Genomic DNA, 15,371 nt, shown 5'->3' on the forward strand with positions numbered 1-15,371 from the left:
CTGGCTTGTAGAGTTTCTGCCGAGAGATCTGCTGTTAGTCTGATGGGCTTCCCTTTATGGGTAACCTGACCTTTCTCTCTGGCTGCCCTTAACGGTTTTTCCTTCATTTCAACTTTGGTGAATCTGACAATTATGTGTCTTGGAGTTGGTTTCTGGAGGAGTATCTTTGTGTTGTTCTCTGTATTTCCTGAATTTGAATGTTGGCCTGCCTTGCTAGTTTGGGGTAGTTCTCCAGGATAATATCCTGCAGAGTGTTTTCCAACTTAGTTCCATTCTCCCTGTCACTTTCAGGTACACCAGTCAGACATTGATTTGGTCTTTTCACATAGTCCCATATTTCTTGGAGGCTTTGTTCATTTCTTTTTACTCTTTTTTTTCCAAACTTCTCTTCTCACTTCATTTCATTCATTTGATCTTCAGTCACTGATACCCTTTCTTCCACTTGATCGAATCAACTACTGAAGCTTGTGCATGTGTGACGTAGTTCTCGTGCCATGTTTTTCAGCTCCATCAGGTCATTTAAGGTCTTCTCTACACTGTTTATTCTAGTTAGCCATTCATCTAATCTTTTTCAAGGTTTTTAGCTTCTTTGCGTTGCGTTCAAACTTCCTCCTTTAGCTTGGAGAAGTTTGTTATTACCGATAGTCTGAAGCCTTTTTCTCTCAACTCGTCAAAGTCATTCTCCGTCCAGCTTTGTTCCATTGCTGGCAAGTATCTGCATTCTGTTGGAGGAGAAGAGGCGCTCTGATTTTTAGAATTTTCAGCTTTTATGCTCCGTTTCTCCCCTTCTATGTGGTTTTATCTACCTTTGGTCTTTGATGATGGTGACGTACATATGTGGTTTTGGTGTGGATGTCCTTTCTGTTTGTTAGTTTTCCTTCTAACAGTCAGGACCTTCAGCTGCAGGTCTGCTGGAGTTTGCTGGAGGTCTACTCCAGACCCTGTTTGCCTGGGTATCACCAGCGGAGGCTGCAGAGCAGCAAATATTGCAGAATGGCAAATGTTGCTGCCTGATCCTTCCTCTGGAAGCTTCATCTCAGAGGGGCACCCAGCTGTAAGAGGTGTCAGTCGGCCCCTACTGGAGCTGTCTCCCAGTTAAGCTACTCGGAGGTCAGGGACCCACTTGAGGAGGAAGTCTGTCCGTTCTCAGATCTCAAACTCGGTGCTGGGAGAACCACTACTCTCTTCAAAGCTGTCAGCCAGGAATGTTTAAGTCTTCAGAAGTTTCTGCTGCGTTTTGTTAAGCTATGCCCTGCCCCCAGAGGTGAAGTGTACAGAGGCAGGCAGGCAGGCCTCCTTGAGCTGTGGTGGGCTCCACCCTGTTCGAGCTTTCTGGCCACTTTGTTTACCTACTCAAACCTCAGCAATGGCGGATCCCCCTCCCCCAGCCTCACTGCCACCTTGCAGTTCAATCTCAGACTGCTGTGCTAGGAATGAGCAAGGCTCCATGGGCGTGGGACCCTACAAGCCAGGCATGGGATATAGCCTCCTGGTTTGCCATTTGCTAAGACTGTTGGAAAAGCGCAGTATTGGGTTGGATGTCCCGATTTTCCAGGTACTGTCTGTCACAGCTTCCCTTGGCTAGGAAAGGGAATTCCCTGACCCTTTGCACTTCCTGGGTGAGGTGATGCCCTGCCCTGCTCTATGGGCTGCACCCACTGCCCAACAAGCTGCAGTGAGATGAACCCGGTACCTCAGTTGGAAATGCAGAAATCACTTATCTTCTGTGTTGCTCACGCTGGGAGCTGTAGACTGGAGCTGTTCCTGTTCAACCAGTTCCTGTTCAACCAGTTCCTGTTCGGCCATTTTGGATCCTCCATCCTGACAAAGGGCTAACATCCAGAATCTACAAAGAACTCAAACAAATTTACAAGAAAAAAATCAAAACAACCCCATCAAAAAGTGAGTGAAGGATATGAACAGACACTTCTCAAAAGAAGACATTTATGCAGCCAACAGACACATGAAAAAATGCTCATTATCACTGGCCATCAGAGAAATGCAAATCAAAACCGCAATGAGATACCATCTCATGCCAGTTAGAATGGCGATCATTAAAATGTCAGGAAACAACAGGTGCTAGAGAGGATGTGGAGAAACAGGAACACTTTTACACTGTTGGTGAGACTGTAAATGGTTCAACCATTATGGAAGACAGTGTGGCAATTCCTCAAGCATCTAGAACTAGAAATAGCATTTGACCCAGCCATCCCATTACTGGGTATATAGCCAAAGGATTATAAATCATGCTGCTATAGAGACATGATATTAAAGGTTATAAATCATGCTGCTATGCACATGTATGTTTATTGTGGCACTATTCACAATAGCAAAGACTTGGAACCAACCCATATGTCCATTGGTGATAGACTGGATTAAGAAAATGTGGCACATATACACCATGGAATACTGTGCAGCCATAAAAAAGGATGAGTTCATGTCCTTTGTAGGGACATGGATGAAGCTGGAAACCATCATTCTGAGCAAACTATCACAAGGACAGAAAACCAAACACCGCATGTTCTCACTCATAGGTGGGAATTGAACAGTGGAGAAGACTTGGACACAGGACAGGGAACATCACACACTGGGGCCTGTCATGGGGTGGGAGGAGGGGGGAGGGATAGCATTAGGAGATATACCTAATGTAAATGATGAGTTAATGGGTGCAGCACACCAACATGGCACATGTATACCTATGTAACAATTCTGCACGCCGTGCACATGTACCCTAGAACTGAAAGTATAATAAAAAAATTTTTTTTTAATTAAAAAATCTTAACTGCTGGGGATGAAGGATAAAAAAGATTTCTTCATGAACTACAGAATGTGGTTAAGACCAATATTATTAGCCAAAAAGAAAGTTTGATTTTATACATTAGCTCTCTTCTATTAATCATGATAATCAGACTGAAATATTTAAGAGTTTACTTGAATTTTCGTAGTTATGGGAGATAAAACAATGATGTTTTATATTTTAAAAAATTAGAGGTATTATGCTTTTCAATCCTTGTTTTTATATACCTCGAAGGCATTTTTTGTGTGTGTTTGTGATATTTCTTATTTGCATTATAGATGCATTGATTGTATATTATTTTGTGAAGTTATTTTATTTGTATGTTGCATTTTTCTCATTAAAATTATACAGTATTTCAGATGAACAGGGAGGACAGCGTCTGTAATCTGTCCTCACCATCATCTGCAGTAGTCGTACAAAGGTGATGTTTTATGTGAGTAAGAATTTCTGTGTTTCATTTCATAGGTGGGGAGCATTAAGCGGGAAATGACCTTCACATTTCAATCAGAGGACTTAAAACGTGACTGTAGTAAAAAAATCTCTCATCAACACATGTTCTCCTTGGCCATGGAGGAAGATGTGAAAACAGCAGACACCAAAAAAGCCAGCCGGGTCCTTGACCATGAAAAAGAAAACACTCGCTCCATCTGTCTCCTTGAGCAGAAGAGAAAAGTTGTTTCCTCCAATATTGATGTTCCTCCAGCAAGGTAAGGGAACATTAAATCTCACATGTGTCTGCCCCAGGAAGTTGGTGGAGAGCATGCATAATCTCTGCCAGTGTACAGACTCTCTTCAGCATATAGACATACGAGAAGTTTTCTGCCAAGAATTTTTTTCTATTGCTTGTGTGAAATAGAGCAGGTGGCCCTACTCTTCAGAACTGACTTTGAGGCTTCTGTAGTTGGAACTATTGTAGCTCTAGAAAAGAATGTTTTATTCAGTTTTAATAAATGAATAATAAAGAGCAAAGGAATAAATGCAAAAAAAATAGGATGAAACGTCATATATAGGACTGAGCATACACACTTCAAAGCAAGTATACACAGATCTTTGGTCAGAGGTTAGTAAACTATGGCTGCAGGCCAAATTCAGCCCCTGGTCTGTTTTTCTGTGGCTTGTAACATAAGAATGGTTTTACCTTTTTTTTTTTTTCAAATAGAGGTAGGGTCTGGTTCTGTCGCCCAAGCTGGAGTGCAGTGATGCAAAGGTAGCTCACTGCGGCCTTGAACTTCTGGGCTCAAGCAGTCCTCCTGCCTCAGGCTCTATCTAGAGTAGCTGGGCTGGGACTACAGGCATATGCAGCCATGCCCAGCTAATTATTTTTTTTTTTCTAGATATGGTGTCTCACTATGTTACCCAGGCAGGTCTGAAACTCCTGAGCTCAAGCGATTCTCCCACCTTAGCCTCCCAAAATGCTGGGATTACAGGTGTGAGTTACTGTACCTGACCTGCTTTTACATTTTTAAAGGCCTAAAAGAAATGAAGAATAGGTGACACAGACCACAGGTGGTCTGCAAAGTCTAAAATATGTAAAAGAAAAAAAAAAGAAAAAAAGATGGTGATACCTGGTTTATATCATGATAATCTTTGTACGACAGATCTACCTTAAAACTCAACCAAGAGGGTTTACCTGAAATATCAAAAGGCCTTTGTCTTTCTAAAAACAACAACAACAAAAAGAGGCCTTTGTCACATTATAATTTTACTTAAACCACACCCAATAGCACTGAACCAAAAGACAATATTCTGGCAGAATGACAGTGGCAGTGGTGGCGCATACATATTAGACCTTTTACTTTCTTGCGTATCATTTGTCTCACCTAGAAAACAAGCTCCACGTCAGCAGGGATTTTAGATTACTCTGTTCATGCTTTATCCCTAGCCCTGGAACAGTGTTAATTATGTTCTGGGGACTCATGAATATTTGTCAGATGAAAAAAAGAAAGGAAATGCTGTAGCACGAGAGATTGCTTATTTGTAATATGTGTGTCACATTTCGTTGCCAAAAATCATTTATAATGAAACTTACAGCTTATAGCAATTGTTTGAAAAGTCCTGCATTTGTCCAAGTGGTTTCTAACAGCTAATCAGGAAAACAGTACCTTTGGAAGAGGAATAAATGTGCCTTTCCTGCCTGTTCACTTTTTGTAATTAGAGTTTCATTTCTTTCTATATTAAATCAAAAGTATCTTCTCTAGAAAATTATTATTTTCTCCTGTTGCCAGATTTGTCAGACTTTCTAAAATTATAGGCCTCTTAGTTTTCCTTAACCTTTAATTGAAAATGTTCACTTTACCTTAAATGTTCACTTAACCTTTAATTGAAAATGAAATGTTTAATTCATTACTTCTGTTTAACTCCTTGGAATTATTTGCTTTTCTAATTTTTTTCATATAAATACATGTTAAATTATTTAGGATTATTTCCTACTACTATGGCATGGTTGTGAAACATTTTATCATACCCTGACCCTCATAGTCATCTCAATTTGTATTTGTTTGGTTGTCTCATAGGAAAATGACATGTTAACAATTTGAAATGTGAAGAGCTGTGCTTTTATTTTCTTCCTACCCCTGTAGGGCAAAAGTTAGACTTCTAGTGTCAGTTTAGTACCAACTTGCAATTCTATAGGACTTATTCTACATAAAATTTCCATTAGAACATTGTATGTGTTAAAATACCTGGAATTAATCATTTTAAATTACCATAGGTTGTTTTAAGTATACCTTTATTCTTTAATTCCACCTTACTTGGAGCACTTGCTGGAGAAAATAATGCAAAGAGGAAGAAGAAAGATGTTTCTGCCTTTTCTGACTCTAGTATGTGGGATATTTTTCACCTTTTCAGGTTCACTGAATGTACTTAAAAGTACATGAGCCCATGCCAGCGTTATTGTGAGGTTCTTAAACAGTGTGGGAAAGTTAATTAGGTTTTAAAATCCATTAATGCACAGCAAAAATCCCCCAATGACAAAGTACAATTTAGATGTATTGATCTATTATGGGAAATACTACTTAAGGCTTCATTGTTTGGGGTGTCTACTGATATACTTGTTTTCATTGCTGTAGTAAGAATTTAATCATCATAAATACAGTGTGCCGGCAGTTGGTGAGATAAGTTGCTTTAAAAAACAAGATGATGAAGGAAGCAAGCATTGTGGATTATAATGATCAAACTCTCAAACTCTATTTCCATTTACTGTTATCAAGTTTAATAAATGTCAGACTTCCCACTGTCATCTATCAATATTTTGTTTTAAAGAAACTTCTTTACCTGATACAGTAGGAAGATTTAGGATTTTCCTTTTCCTTCTAAGAAGAAATATATCTGTTAACAGGCATAAATAATGAACTTTGAGTAAATCTACAGTATAGTGAAATTTATCAATACAAGGAAATCTATGTACAATTGGCCCTGTGTATCCATGGGTTCTGCACCTGTGGATTCAACAAACCACTGATAGAAAATATCTGGAAAAAAAATTGTCTATACCAAACATGTACAGACATTATTTTCTTGTCTTTATTTCCTAAACAATACAGTATAACAACTATTTACATAGTGTTTACATTGTATTAGGTATTATAAGTAATCCAGAGCTGCTTTAAAGTATACCAGAGGATGTGCTAGGTTATATTTAAATACTACGGCATTTTATATAAGAGACTCGAGCATCTGCTGATTTTGTATCCATAGGGAGTCCTGGATCCAACCCCCCATGGGTACTGAGGAATATCTGTATCCATATGTTATAAAATATGTAATTAATGTTTAAATATATATATGATATTTCGGCCAAAAAGCAGGATAATCATTTTAGTCCCATAGAGTGCAGAGTTCTTCAATCGTTTAAAATCAGTTCACTGTAACGTTTCTCACTTTATCTTTTGCTATTCTCATTAAAGCTAAGATTTTTGTTGAACTTTACTTTCTCTGGTTTGTAAAATGAAACTCAAAGTTTATTTTCTGTGGTTTACATAATAAAAGCAACACGTATTTCAATTGCTTATTTCATGTAACTAGAGAGATCTGGGAACCCCTTCCCACCTTACTCTCTATACCTCACCGTAGTTTCACATCACTAATTTCATCTCCTGCCTCCATTCAACAGATATTTCTTGAGTACCTGCTACAAACCCAGTACTCAGTAAAAATAATGATTGAGACAGGTGCCAGCCCTCCTGGAGGTTACCGTGGAGTGAGAGGGACAGACACATATGTAGCTAATTTCAAATAACAGTTCCTGATTTGCTCCCTTCCCATTAGGACTGGGAGTAAATCTGTAATTAAAGGACAATCTTTTAGTTTTAAGAATGTTATTAATTTGACACATCTATTTAAAAGCCCAGTTTTTTATTGATATCTTTTTCAAGATGGTGATGATTGAAATAGAGAAGGAAGAACTCAGTATCAATAGAAACTCCCTGTTTGTTTACTGAATATTTGAGAACCAATTTTAAAGTTGCTAGTTTAAAAAATGTTTAAATGTAAGTAAGTTATTAATCCAGATGTGTTAGGCTGGGTGTTTAGAGAAGCAAATGCCAAGACAGGATTAATCATGCAAATGTTTTAGTAAGAGAGACCTGAGGGAGAAATGGGGCAGGAGGGGCAAGGACAGGAGGGACATACATGTCAGTTAAGGTGCTTGTCTGAACGCTGTGATGGAGAGAGGGCAAGAAAGTTGGAGGGAAGTGTCCTAGGTAGCCGGGCAAGGCCCTCAGGAGTCCTGCATTGGTAACCCTGCTGTACTCTGTCATTTGCTGGGAGCAGCATGTGGGAGCTGTGGCTTTGGCACAAATGCAGCAGATGGTTTCAGCGGCCAGCAACTGGGCCCTTCCTAGGTCGGTTAGCTCCCTGTTATTGGAGATCTGTGAAGTGCGTTCTCATGGCTGCCTTCTTCCCACCCCTCAATATTGTACTTTATATATTAAAAGTGCCCTAGGCCGTGCAGGCTTGAGACAGGGGCAATCTCCCTGCCGTTTGGCAGCCCTGAGTTATCAGTGCAGACTACCTGGAATCTTCATTGTTTAAGAGGGCCTTCATTGTTTAAGAGGGCCCTAAGCATCCTGTGAAAAATGGCAACTGATTGGCCCTAGGATCCTAGAATTAATTCTTTAATTAATTAATTGAGTCATGAGAGGAAATAATACAAACTACTCCTCTTCTGAGTTTCCTGGGGTTGGTAGAAACAAATCTTTACTATAGGAGAGTCTGCTTACCCCTGGGATATTATGTGATTGATTTCAAGGAAAAAACACTACTTTCTTTTTTAAGGGTGATTTGGAGTAAGTACATGATAGAGTTGGGTACTCAAAGTATTCTTCAAATTATTCAACTTTCCTCAGGAGAGATAACTACACAGAAAGAGCAGGCAAGAGTGTGTGAGAGCACATGAGTAAGCACTATTTCTCTTTAGAATTAAAGATTTATCATTAACAGAAAGCAAATTTATTCCTAGCTTTTAGGATCATTGGGGAGCACAGTAATTGGGTTGGGGGTAACAGGTACTGAAAGTGTCAATGCTAATTATTGGGATAACAATCACTCAAGGGCTGATCTCTCTCTGAGAGAGATGAAAATACTAGTTTCATTGACCCCTATGGAGAGTTGAGGAAAACAGGCTTCAAGAGTTTAAGGACAAGAAAAGAGAGCATGTTTGAAAGGTTCATCCATGTGTCAGTACTTCATTTGTTTGCCAAAATATTTTGTTTCATAGATGAGTGAATAAACAAAATGTGGTATGTCTATGGAATAAAATTGACAAATGTCCATTATCATTAGATTTCATAACTTCCATTTTACAAATCAGTAAACAGATCCAGAAAGTTACGTGACTCACCCAGAAACACATATTTAACCAATGACAGAACTAAGACTGGGATAGGTTTCTGATCTCAAGTGAATTTTTGTTCCTTATCATCACCATTTGTGTTTATTGGAGACCATTAACTTATTGTCATTTACAAATGTAATGCTCAAAATATGTTGATAATTCAAGTATTACTTGTTGTCCAGCCTCTAAAATAATTCAACACTTAAGCAAGTATTATTAGATAACCTAGATCATTAGAGTCTGACATCTATTACTCTGTTTTTGCCAGACATCATGATTTTGAAGGCACTGATGCTTAAATTGGTTGGATTTCACCCAAACAGCAATTACAATTTGATTATGCAAAGCAGTAACTGTCTTCTAATTATAACTAAAGCTAGAGAAATCTATTAGCAAACCAGTTATAACAAAGAAAAAAGGAAAATTTGGCCAAAAATATTCTTAGACCTAACAGCAGTTTATTAGAATACTACAGATTGTTAGTTTGCGGTTGGAAGAAAACAAACCATATGGTACTATTTGTTTTTCAGGGTTTTAAAATATAGTGATGTCATATTTATCACTTGCTAGATAAAATGAAATCATCTTCTCCTTATAGCATGCCATTCTGGGAATTATATAGTTTAAAAGAACTTCAGAAACACATTGACCTTTGAGTTCAAAGTTAGGAAATGATCTGACCTACAAGCAAAATCCTATAAATATGGTGGGAAACTGTGAACTAATTTGGCTCCCATTTTCAATGATAGTGTCTCCTTTCTTTTATGTACTTTAGACAGTTTATTGAAAAGTCTCCTATGTCAAATTTGTAATTAAGTGAGATAAGACAAAAATGGTATCTTTTATTTTTGAATCTCTAGAAGCCTAGCAGTTCCTGGAACAAATGTTTAATGTTTAAATGTGTTAAAAACTTTTCAGGTCACAAACTCTGTAACCAGTATGAGACTACTTTTGAAAAAAAGAAAAAAGGTCACTTTAACATTTTAAAATATTTATTTTAAAAAAATAGAATATTGAAATTTTAGAACATTTCTTTAAAAAAAATATATTTTGAGGGGAGTATAAATGTACTCATTCATGTTAGAGAAATACTGGTACTGTATAATTGGTGGGCTCCCCTTAAGAACTGAAACAATCCATGGCTGGGCATGGTGGCTCACTCCTGTAATCCCAGCACTTTGGGAGGACAAGGCTGGCGGATCACTAGGTCAGGTGATCAAGACCATCCTGGCTAACATGGCGAAACCTGATCTCTACTAAAAATACAAAAAATTAGCCGGGCGTGGTTGTAGGCTTCTATAGTCCCAGCTACTCAGGATGCTGAGGCAGGAGAATGGCATGAACCTGGGAGGCGGAGCTTGCAGTGAGCTGAGATTGCGCCACTGCACTTCAGCCTGAGCAACAGAGCTAGACTCTGTCTCAAAAAAAAAAAAAAAAAAAAAAAAACTGAGGAAATCCCCATAAAGTAGCTATAAAGAGCGTCTTTTCCAAGAAACCTTTATCCATTCCCATCTCGTCCCATCATTTCAGTAATTCAAGGCAGCAAATAACTGTTGTCTCTGGTTTCTTTCTACAGTCTATTTGCTACACATTTGCCAAAATGATCTTTCTAAAACTCAAGTATAATCTTGGGGATAGGGGGATGCAGACAGGGAAATGGTAGGAACCAATGTAATTGACATTATGACAATGCAACACATTGTGCCATCAGTACACAGTCAAGCCCTATCTTGCTGAGAATTTAGATTCTCACATCAACACACAAATCAAGTACAGACAAAATTGTTCTTTACAATGTCTTCTGTTACCTGTAAGAACAGAACTCAGTTTGAAAGACTTGGGATCTGAAACCACTTGAAAAAGAAGCAATTCTGTCTCCCTTCTTATTCTGGGGCAAAATTTCATTGAATGGAATAGTAGGTTTTTGTTTGTTGTTTTTAAAAATAGCCCTCTCTTCCTGCCAAGTGCCTGTAGATGAATTTCTTTAATCTAAATGCACATATGCTGCCACTTCACTCTCTTAATGTTCTATAAAAATGTGAAAGAAGGTAGTAAGGTAAGACAAGAACTTTTCTAAACCAGCAATTCTCTTTCTTGTACTAACACTAATAATATTGATGTTATCTCAATGTTCTTAATCATAGCTTAGTCAAGCTTGTTTTATAACACAAATTTGGCCCATGTAGTATATATGTGTATGTGTGTGTTTTAAGGAGAATGTTACACCCTTCTTCTTTTGGTTGGTGTTAAAAATGACATTCAAAATTCATAATTTTCTGTGTACTATAAGCTGTTTATTATAAGCACACATTAGTGTTAGATTATAATGTGCCACCTGTTTAGAATGGCATTGTGAATTTAGAATTCTGATTATCAATATGAATTTTTAAAATAATAATTTATGTCACTTTGCCATTAATGAAGGATATGCTCTCTGGATCAACAAAGCTTGGGCATTTGCAAGTATCACTTCCAAAGAGTCCTTGGATAATTAGTAAATGTCCTTCTGTGTAAATCATCGTTGGCAGCAGAATGGAGAAAAGTTAAAACTGAAACTTCAGGTGGACCGGTAGCACTGTCGTACGAGGTGGACCACTGGCTTTGTTGCACAGATTGGATATATGAGAATGTTCCAAAGTGTTTAGGAGTGCCATTATACCACTTTTGTGATGCCCATGCCATAGGTTGCCTCTGCAGAATAGGTTTACATTTAGATGTGATGCAACATCTTTTTTTCCTCCTTATATCTGCTCAAAATGTAAATAATCAAGAAATAGAAATAATGAGATTCTTACTTCCTCCTACTCTTCATCTCCCCTTGTCAGTATGGATTCTGTACTCTGCTTTTATTATATAGAAAGGCAAGTAATAAACAAGATGTTGGTCGTTTGTTTATCTAAAAAGGATAACATTCAAGCAGCACTGTCTAATAGAAATTTAATGTGAACTATATCTATAATATAAAAAAATTTGTAATAGCTACATTGAAAATAGGAAAAAGAGACAGTGATTGTGGTATTTTGAGCTCCATAGAGACAGTGCCAGGGCAAATGAGAGCCAGATGGGCACTGGGTGACTCTTGCCTTGCTGAGGAAAAATAACATGAGCAAAGGAGATCCTAAGAAGCCTAGAGGCAAAATCCTAAGAAGCCAAGAGGCAAAAAGTCATCGTATGCATTCTTTGTGCAAACTTGTTGGGAGGAGAACAGGAAGCAGCACCCAGATGCTCCCATCAACTTCTCAGAGTTTTCTAAGAATTTCTCAGAGACACGCACCCAAGAAACCTCTTTTGACCTTTCTTCTGTTCTGTAAGGAGAACATCCTGGCCTATCCATTGATGATGTTGAGAAGAAACTGGGAGAGGTGGTAAGACACTGCTGCATACGACAAACAGCCTTAAGAAAAGATGACTGCGAAGCTGCAGGAAAAATATCGAAAGAATATTGCTGCATTTTGAGCTAAAAGGAAAGCCTGATACTTTCAAAAAAGGGAGTCATCAAGGCCAAAAAAAAAAAAAAGGAAAAGAAAAGACAGAGGAGGAAGATAAAGAGGAGGAGGAGGAAGATGAAGAAGACAATGATGATGCAATTGGTTCTGTTGCAGTTTTTTTTTTTTTCCTTGTCTATAAAGCAGCAGTCCCCAGCCTTTTTGGCACCAGGGACCAGTTTCATGGCAGATAGTTTTTCCATGGTGTGGGGGGTATGGTTTGCAGTTTTTTTTTCCTTGTCTATAAAGCAGCAGTCCCCGGCCTTTTTGGCACCAGGGACCAGTTTCATGGCAGACAGTTTTTCCATGGTGGGGGGTATGGTTTCGGGATGATTCAAGTGCGTTACATGTATCATTAGATTATTGTAAGGAGTGTGCAAACTAGATCCCTCACATGCGCAGTTCACAATAGGCTTCATGTGCCTGTGAGAATCTAATGCTACCACTGATCTGACAGGAGGCGAAGCTCAGGTGGTAATGCTTACTTGCCCGCTGCAGCTCACCTTCTGCTTTGCAGCCCAGTTCCTAACAGGCCATAGACTCTTGGGTTGGGGGTGACTGAGGACCCCTGCTATAGAGCATTAACCCCCTTGTACACAACTCACTCCTTTTAAAGAAAAAATTGAAATGTAAGGCTGTGTAAGATTTGTTTTTAAACTGTACAGTGCCTTTTTTTTGTATAGTTAACACACTACCACATATGTCTTTAGATAGCCCTGTCCTGGTGGTATTTTCGATAGGCGCTGTACCGTGCCTGGTACAGTATGGGGGTTGTAAATTGGCGTGGAAATTTAAAGCAGGTTCTTTTTGGTGCACAGCACAAATGACTTATATATGGGGATGGTAGTTATTTCATCTTCAGTTATCTCTGATGCAGTTTATATGAAATAGTTGTTCTGTTAACTGAATACCACTCTAGTTGCAAAAAAAAAAAAAAAAGGTATAGCTGTTTTGTTGATATTCTGAATGCTTCTAAGTAAATACAATTTTTATTAAAAAACAGGAAAAAGAAACAGGCAAAAATAATTTTAATAACTCATTATTTAACCCAATATATCTTAAATATCATTATTTGAACATGTATCAATATAAAAAGTCATTAATAAGACACCTTCCTTTTTTTTTTTTGCATGTGAAATCTTGAACAGTGCAGCTTTAGAATAAAGCATAAGTTAATTTTGCATTTCAGTCCAACATCTCATTTATTCCAAAGGCAGTGGTTGGTCTCTTGCTCTCTCTGTTTTCCTACTCTAATACACAGGAAGCAAATGCCTCACTCACACTGCTAGGGGTGGAACGTAGCTTCCTATGGCAGTGTTTCTTGAGGTTTGGGGTGGCGGGGAAGAGCATCCACGGTAAGGAGGGAAGCGTTTCATCAACTGTGGGCCAGGCAGTGTTTAGCTGGACTAGTTGGAACTAAACAGATTTAGTTAGAAATCTGGAGCATGATTTCTGTATGTCCCATAAAGGGAAATGACTCCTAGTTGTGCATAACTGATGTTTAGTACAATTATAGTTATTGTGAATATGTTTAAATTCCATCTAAATCAAAGGAAGGTTAAATGGGTATTATCACAGTTCTGGTTCTTTAAAAACATAAAAGCAGGCTTCATTTCCAGAGTTTGAGAGAGCCTCGTTAGTTATTACCAGATACTCTTGACATTCCCCACGGTAGCTACCATTACAGCAGTTCAAACATACCAAGTAAACATACTATAGGTTTGGACCACAGTTATCACACTGAATGCATTTGCTCATGCTTTTTTTGTATTGTAAAAATATAGCTCATTAATACATACTGCTTGTAAACTAGGAAATGCAACAAATGTGTCAAATATATATTTTAAATACTTCTAAGTACAAAGGATTTGTTTTGTTACTGGCTTAAACTGTTATTGATTCTTCTTTTAAATATTAACCTTTTTCCTCTCTCCTATAAATAGAGCTCTGGGTGGATAAATGATAAAGGATAAAGCTGGAGAGTTAGGCTTAACTTGGAATACTTTTAGAATTTGATTTTTATCTGTTAGGTGATGGAGAACTGTTCAGGTGATACCATAAGATTGGCATTTCAAAAATGTCATCTGGTACCCTATGGGGATGAGGAGCCAGGGAGTGTATACGAGTGTTGACACTGAAGGCAGAAAGAATAATTAAGAGGCAGATGTAGAAATCTGAGAGAAGTGATCGTGAAACCTTTGGCCAGTACAAAAGCAACAGAGAAGAAGGCTATGTTCAAGAGGCCACGGTGAGGATAAAGCCGGTAGGGAGCTTAGTAAGGATGAAGAGGGTACTCAGGATGGTGTCAGAAATGCTGGCTTGGGCAGCTGGATGGAGAAAATGGTTGGTGGTGCCAATAAAAAAATAATAATTCAGGAGTAATTCAAAAGAGAGTTGATATGAGTGGAGGGAAATCAGAAGTTTGTTCTAAGACATCTTGAATTTAAGATCCCTTTAACAAAGACCTGCATACTTTGAGCAAAAATCAAATAAACAGTAAGTATATATGTAAAGAATGGTATGTGGACCAACTTAGTCAAACTATAGTCATGTTGTAAATAAATGTACTAGAAGTGCTTGCTATTTTATTGCATTTTGTTTTAATATATACTACCTCTCTACATCTTGATTTTCATACATTGGCATTTCTCAAGGCAAGCTTTGTTTGTACAGCTTAATTTCTAAATTATGAAAAGATTTTGTTGCTCTCTCCTGCTAAGGGTTTGTTTTGGCTGGATTTGGCAAACACTTCTTCAAGGAAGCTCATGAACTCCGCTTTCTTAACCACAAAAATAGTATTCATCTCATAATAGATTTGCCTAATGTTGCTGCCCTTTTCTAAGAGTAACATCTTATAAGGTCATCTGCTATTTTTGCATCCAATTTGCTATCACATATTTTTTTTAAGTGAAATGTGGCTTTTGTCTACAGGATGTGAGGGTTTTGTTTTGTTTTGTTTTTGAAACGAAGTCTCACTCACTTCTGTCACCCAGGCTAGAGTGCAGTGGCACTATCTCAGCTTACTTCAACCTTCACTTCCCAGGTTCAAGCGATTCTCCTACCTCACCCTCCCGAGTAGCTGGGACTGCAAGTGTATGCCACCACGCCTGGCTAACTTCTGTGTTTTTAATAGAGACAGGGTTTCACCACGTTGGCCACGCTGGTCTAGAACTCCTGACCTCAAGTGATCTGCCCACCTTGGCCTCCCAAAGTGCTGGGGCGCTATCTCAGCTTACTTCAACCTTCACTTCCCAGG

General features: G+C 38.3%; 1 protein-coding gene across 1 annotated transcript in view; it reads left to right on the forward strand.

Moving 5' to 3' along the window:
- Positions 1–15,371, forward strand: part of ZNF704 (zinc finger protein 704) — a 256,970-nt gene that overhangs the window by 61,422 nt on the left and 180,177 nt on the right. Inside the window, exon 2 of the mRNA XM_011937140.1 lies at positions 3,263–3,504. Coding sequence (XP_011792530.1) covers positions 3,284–3,504 — 221 coding nt within the window. The 5' untranslated portion in view covers positions 3,263–3,283. The remainder of the gene's footprint in view (positions 1–3,262; positions 3,505–15,371) is intronic.

The sequence above is a fragment of the Colobus angolensis genome, unplaced genomic scaffold (assembly GCF_000951035.1).
Source record: "Colobus angolensis palliatus isolate OR3802 unplaced genomic scaffold, Cang.pa_1.0 Scaffold16, whole genome shotgun sequence".
Classification (NCBI taxonomy): domain Eukaryota; kingdom Metazoa; phylum Chordata; class Mammalia; order Primates; family Cercopithecidae; genus Colobus; species Colobus angolensis.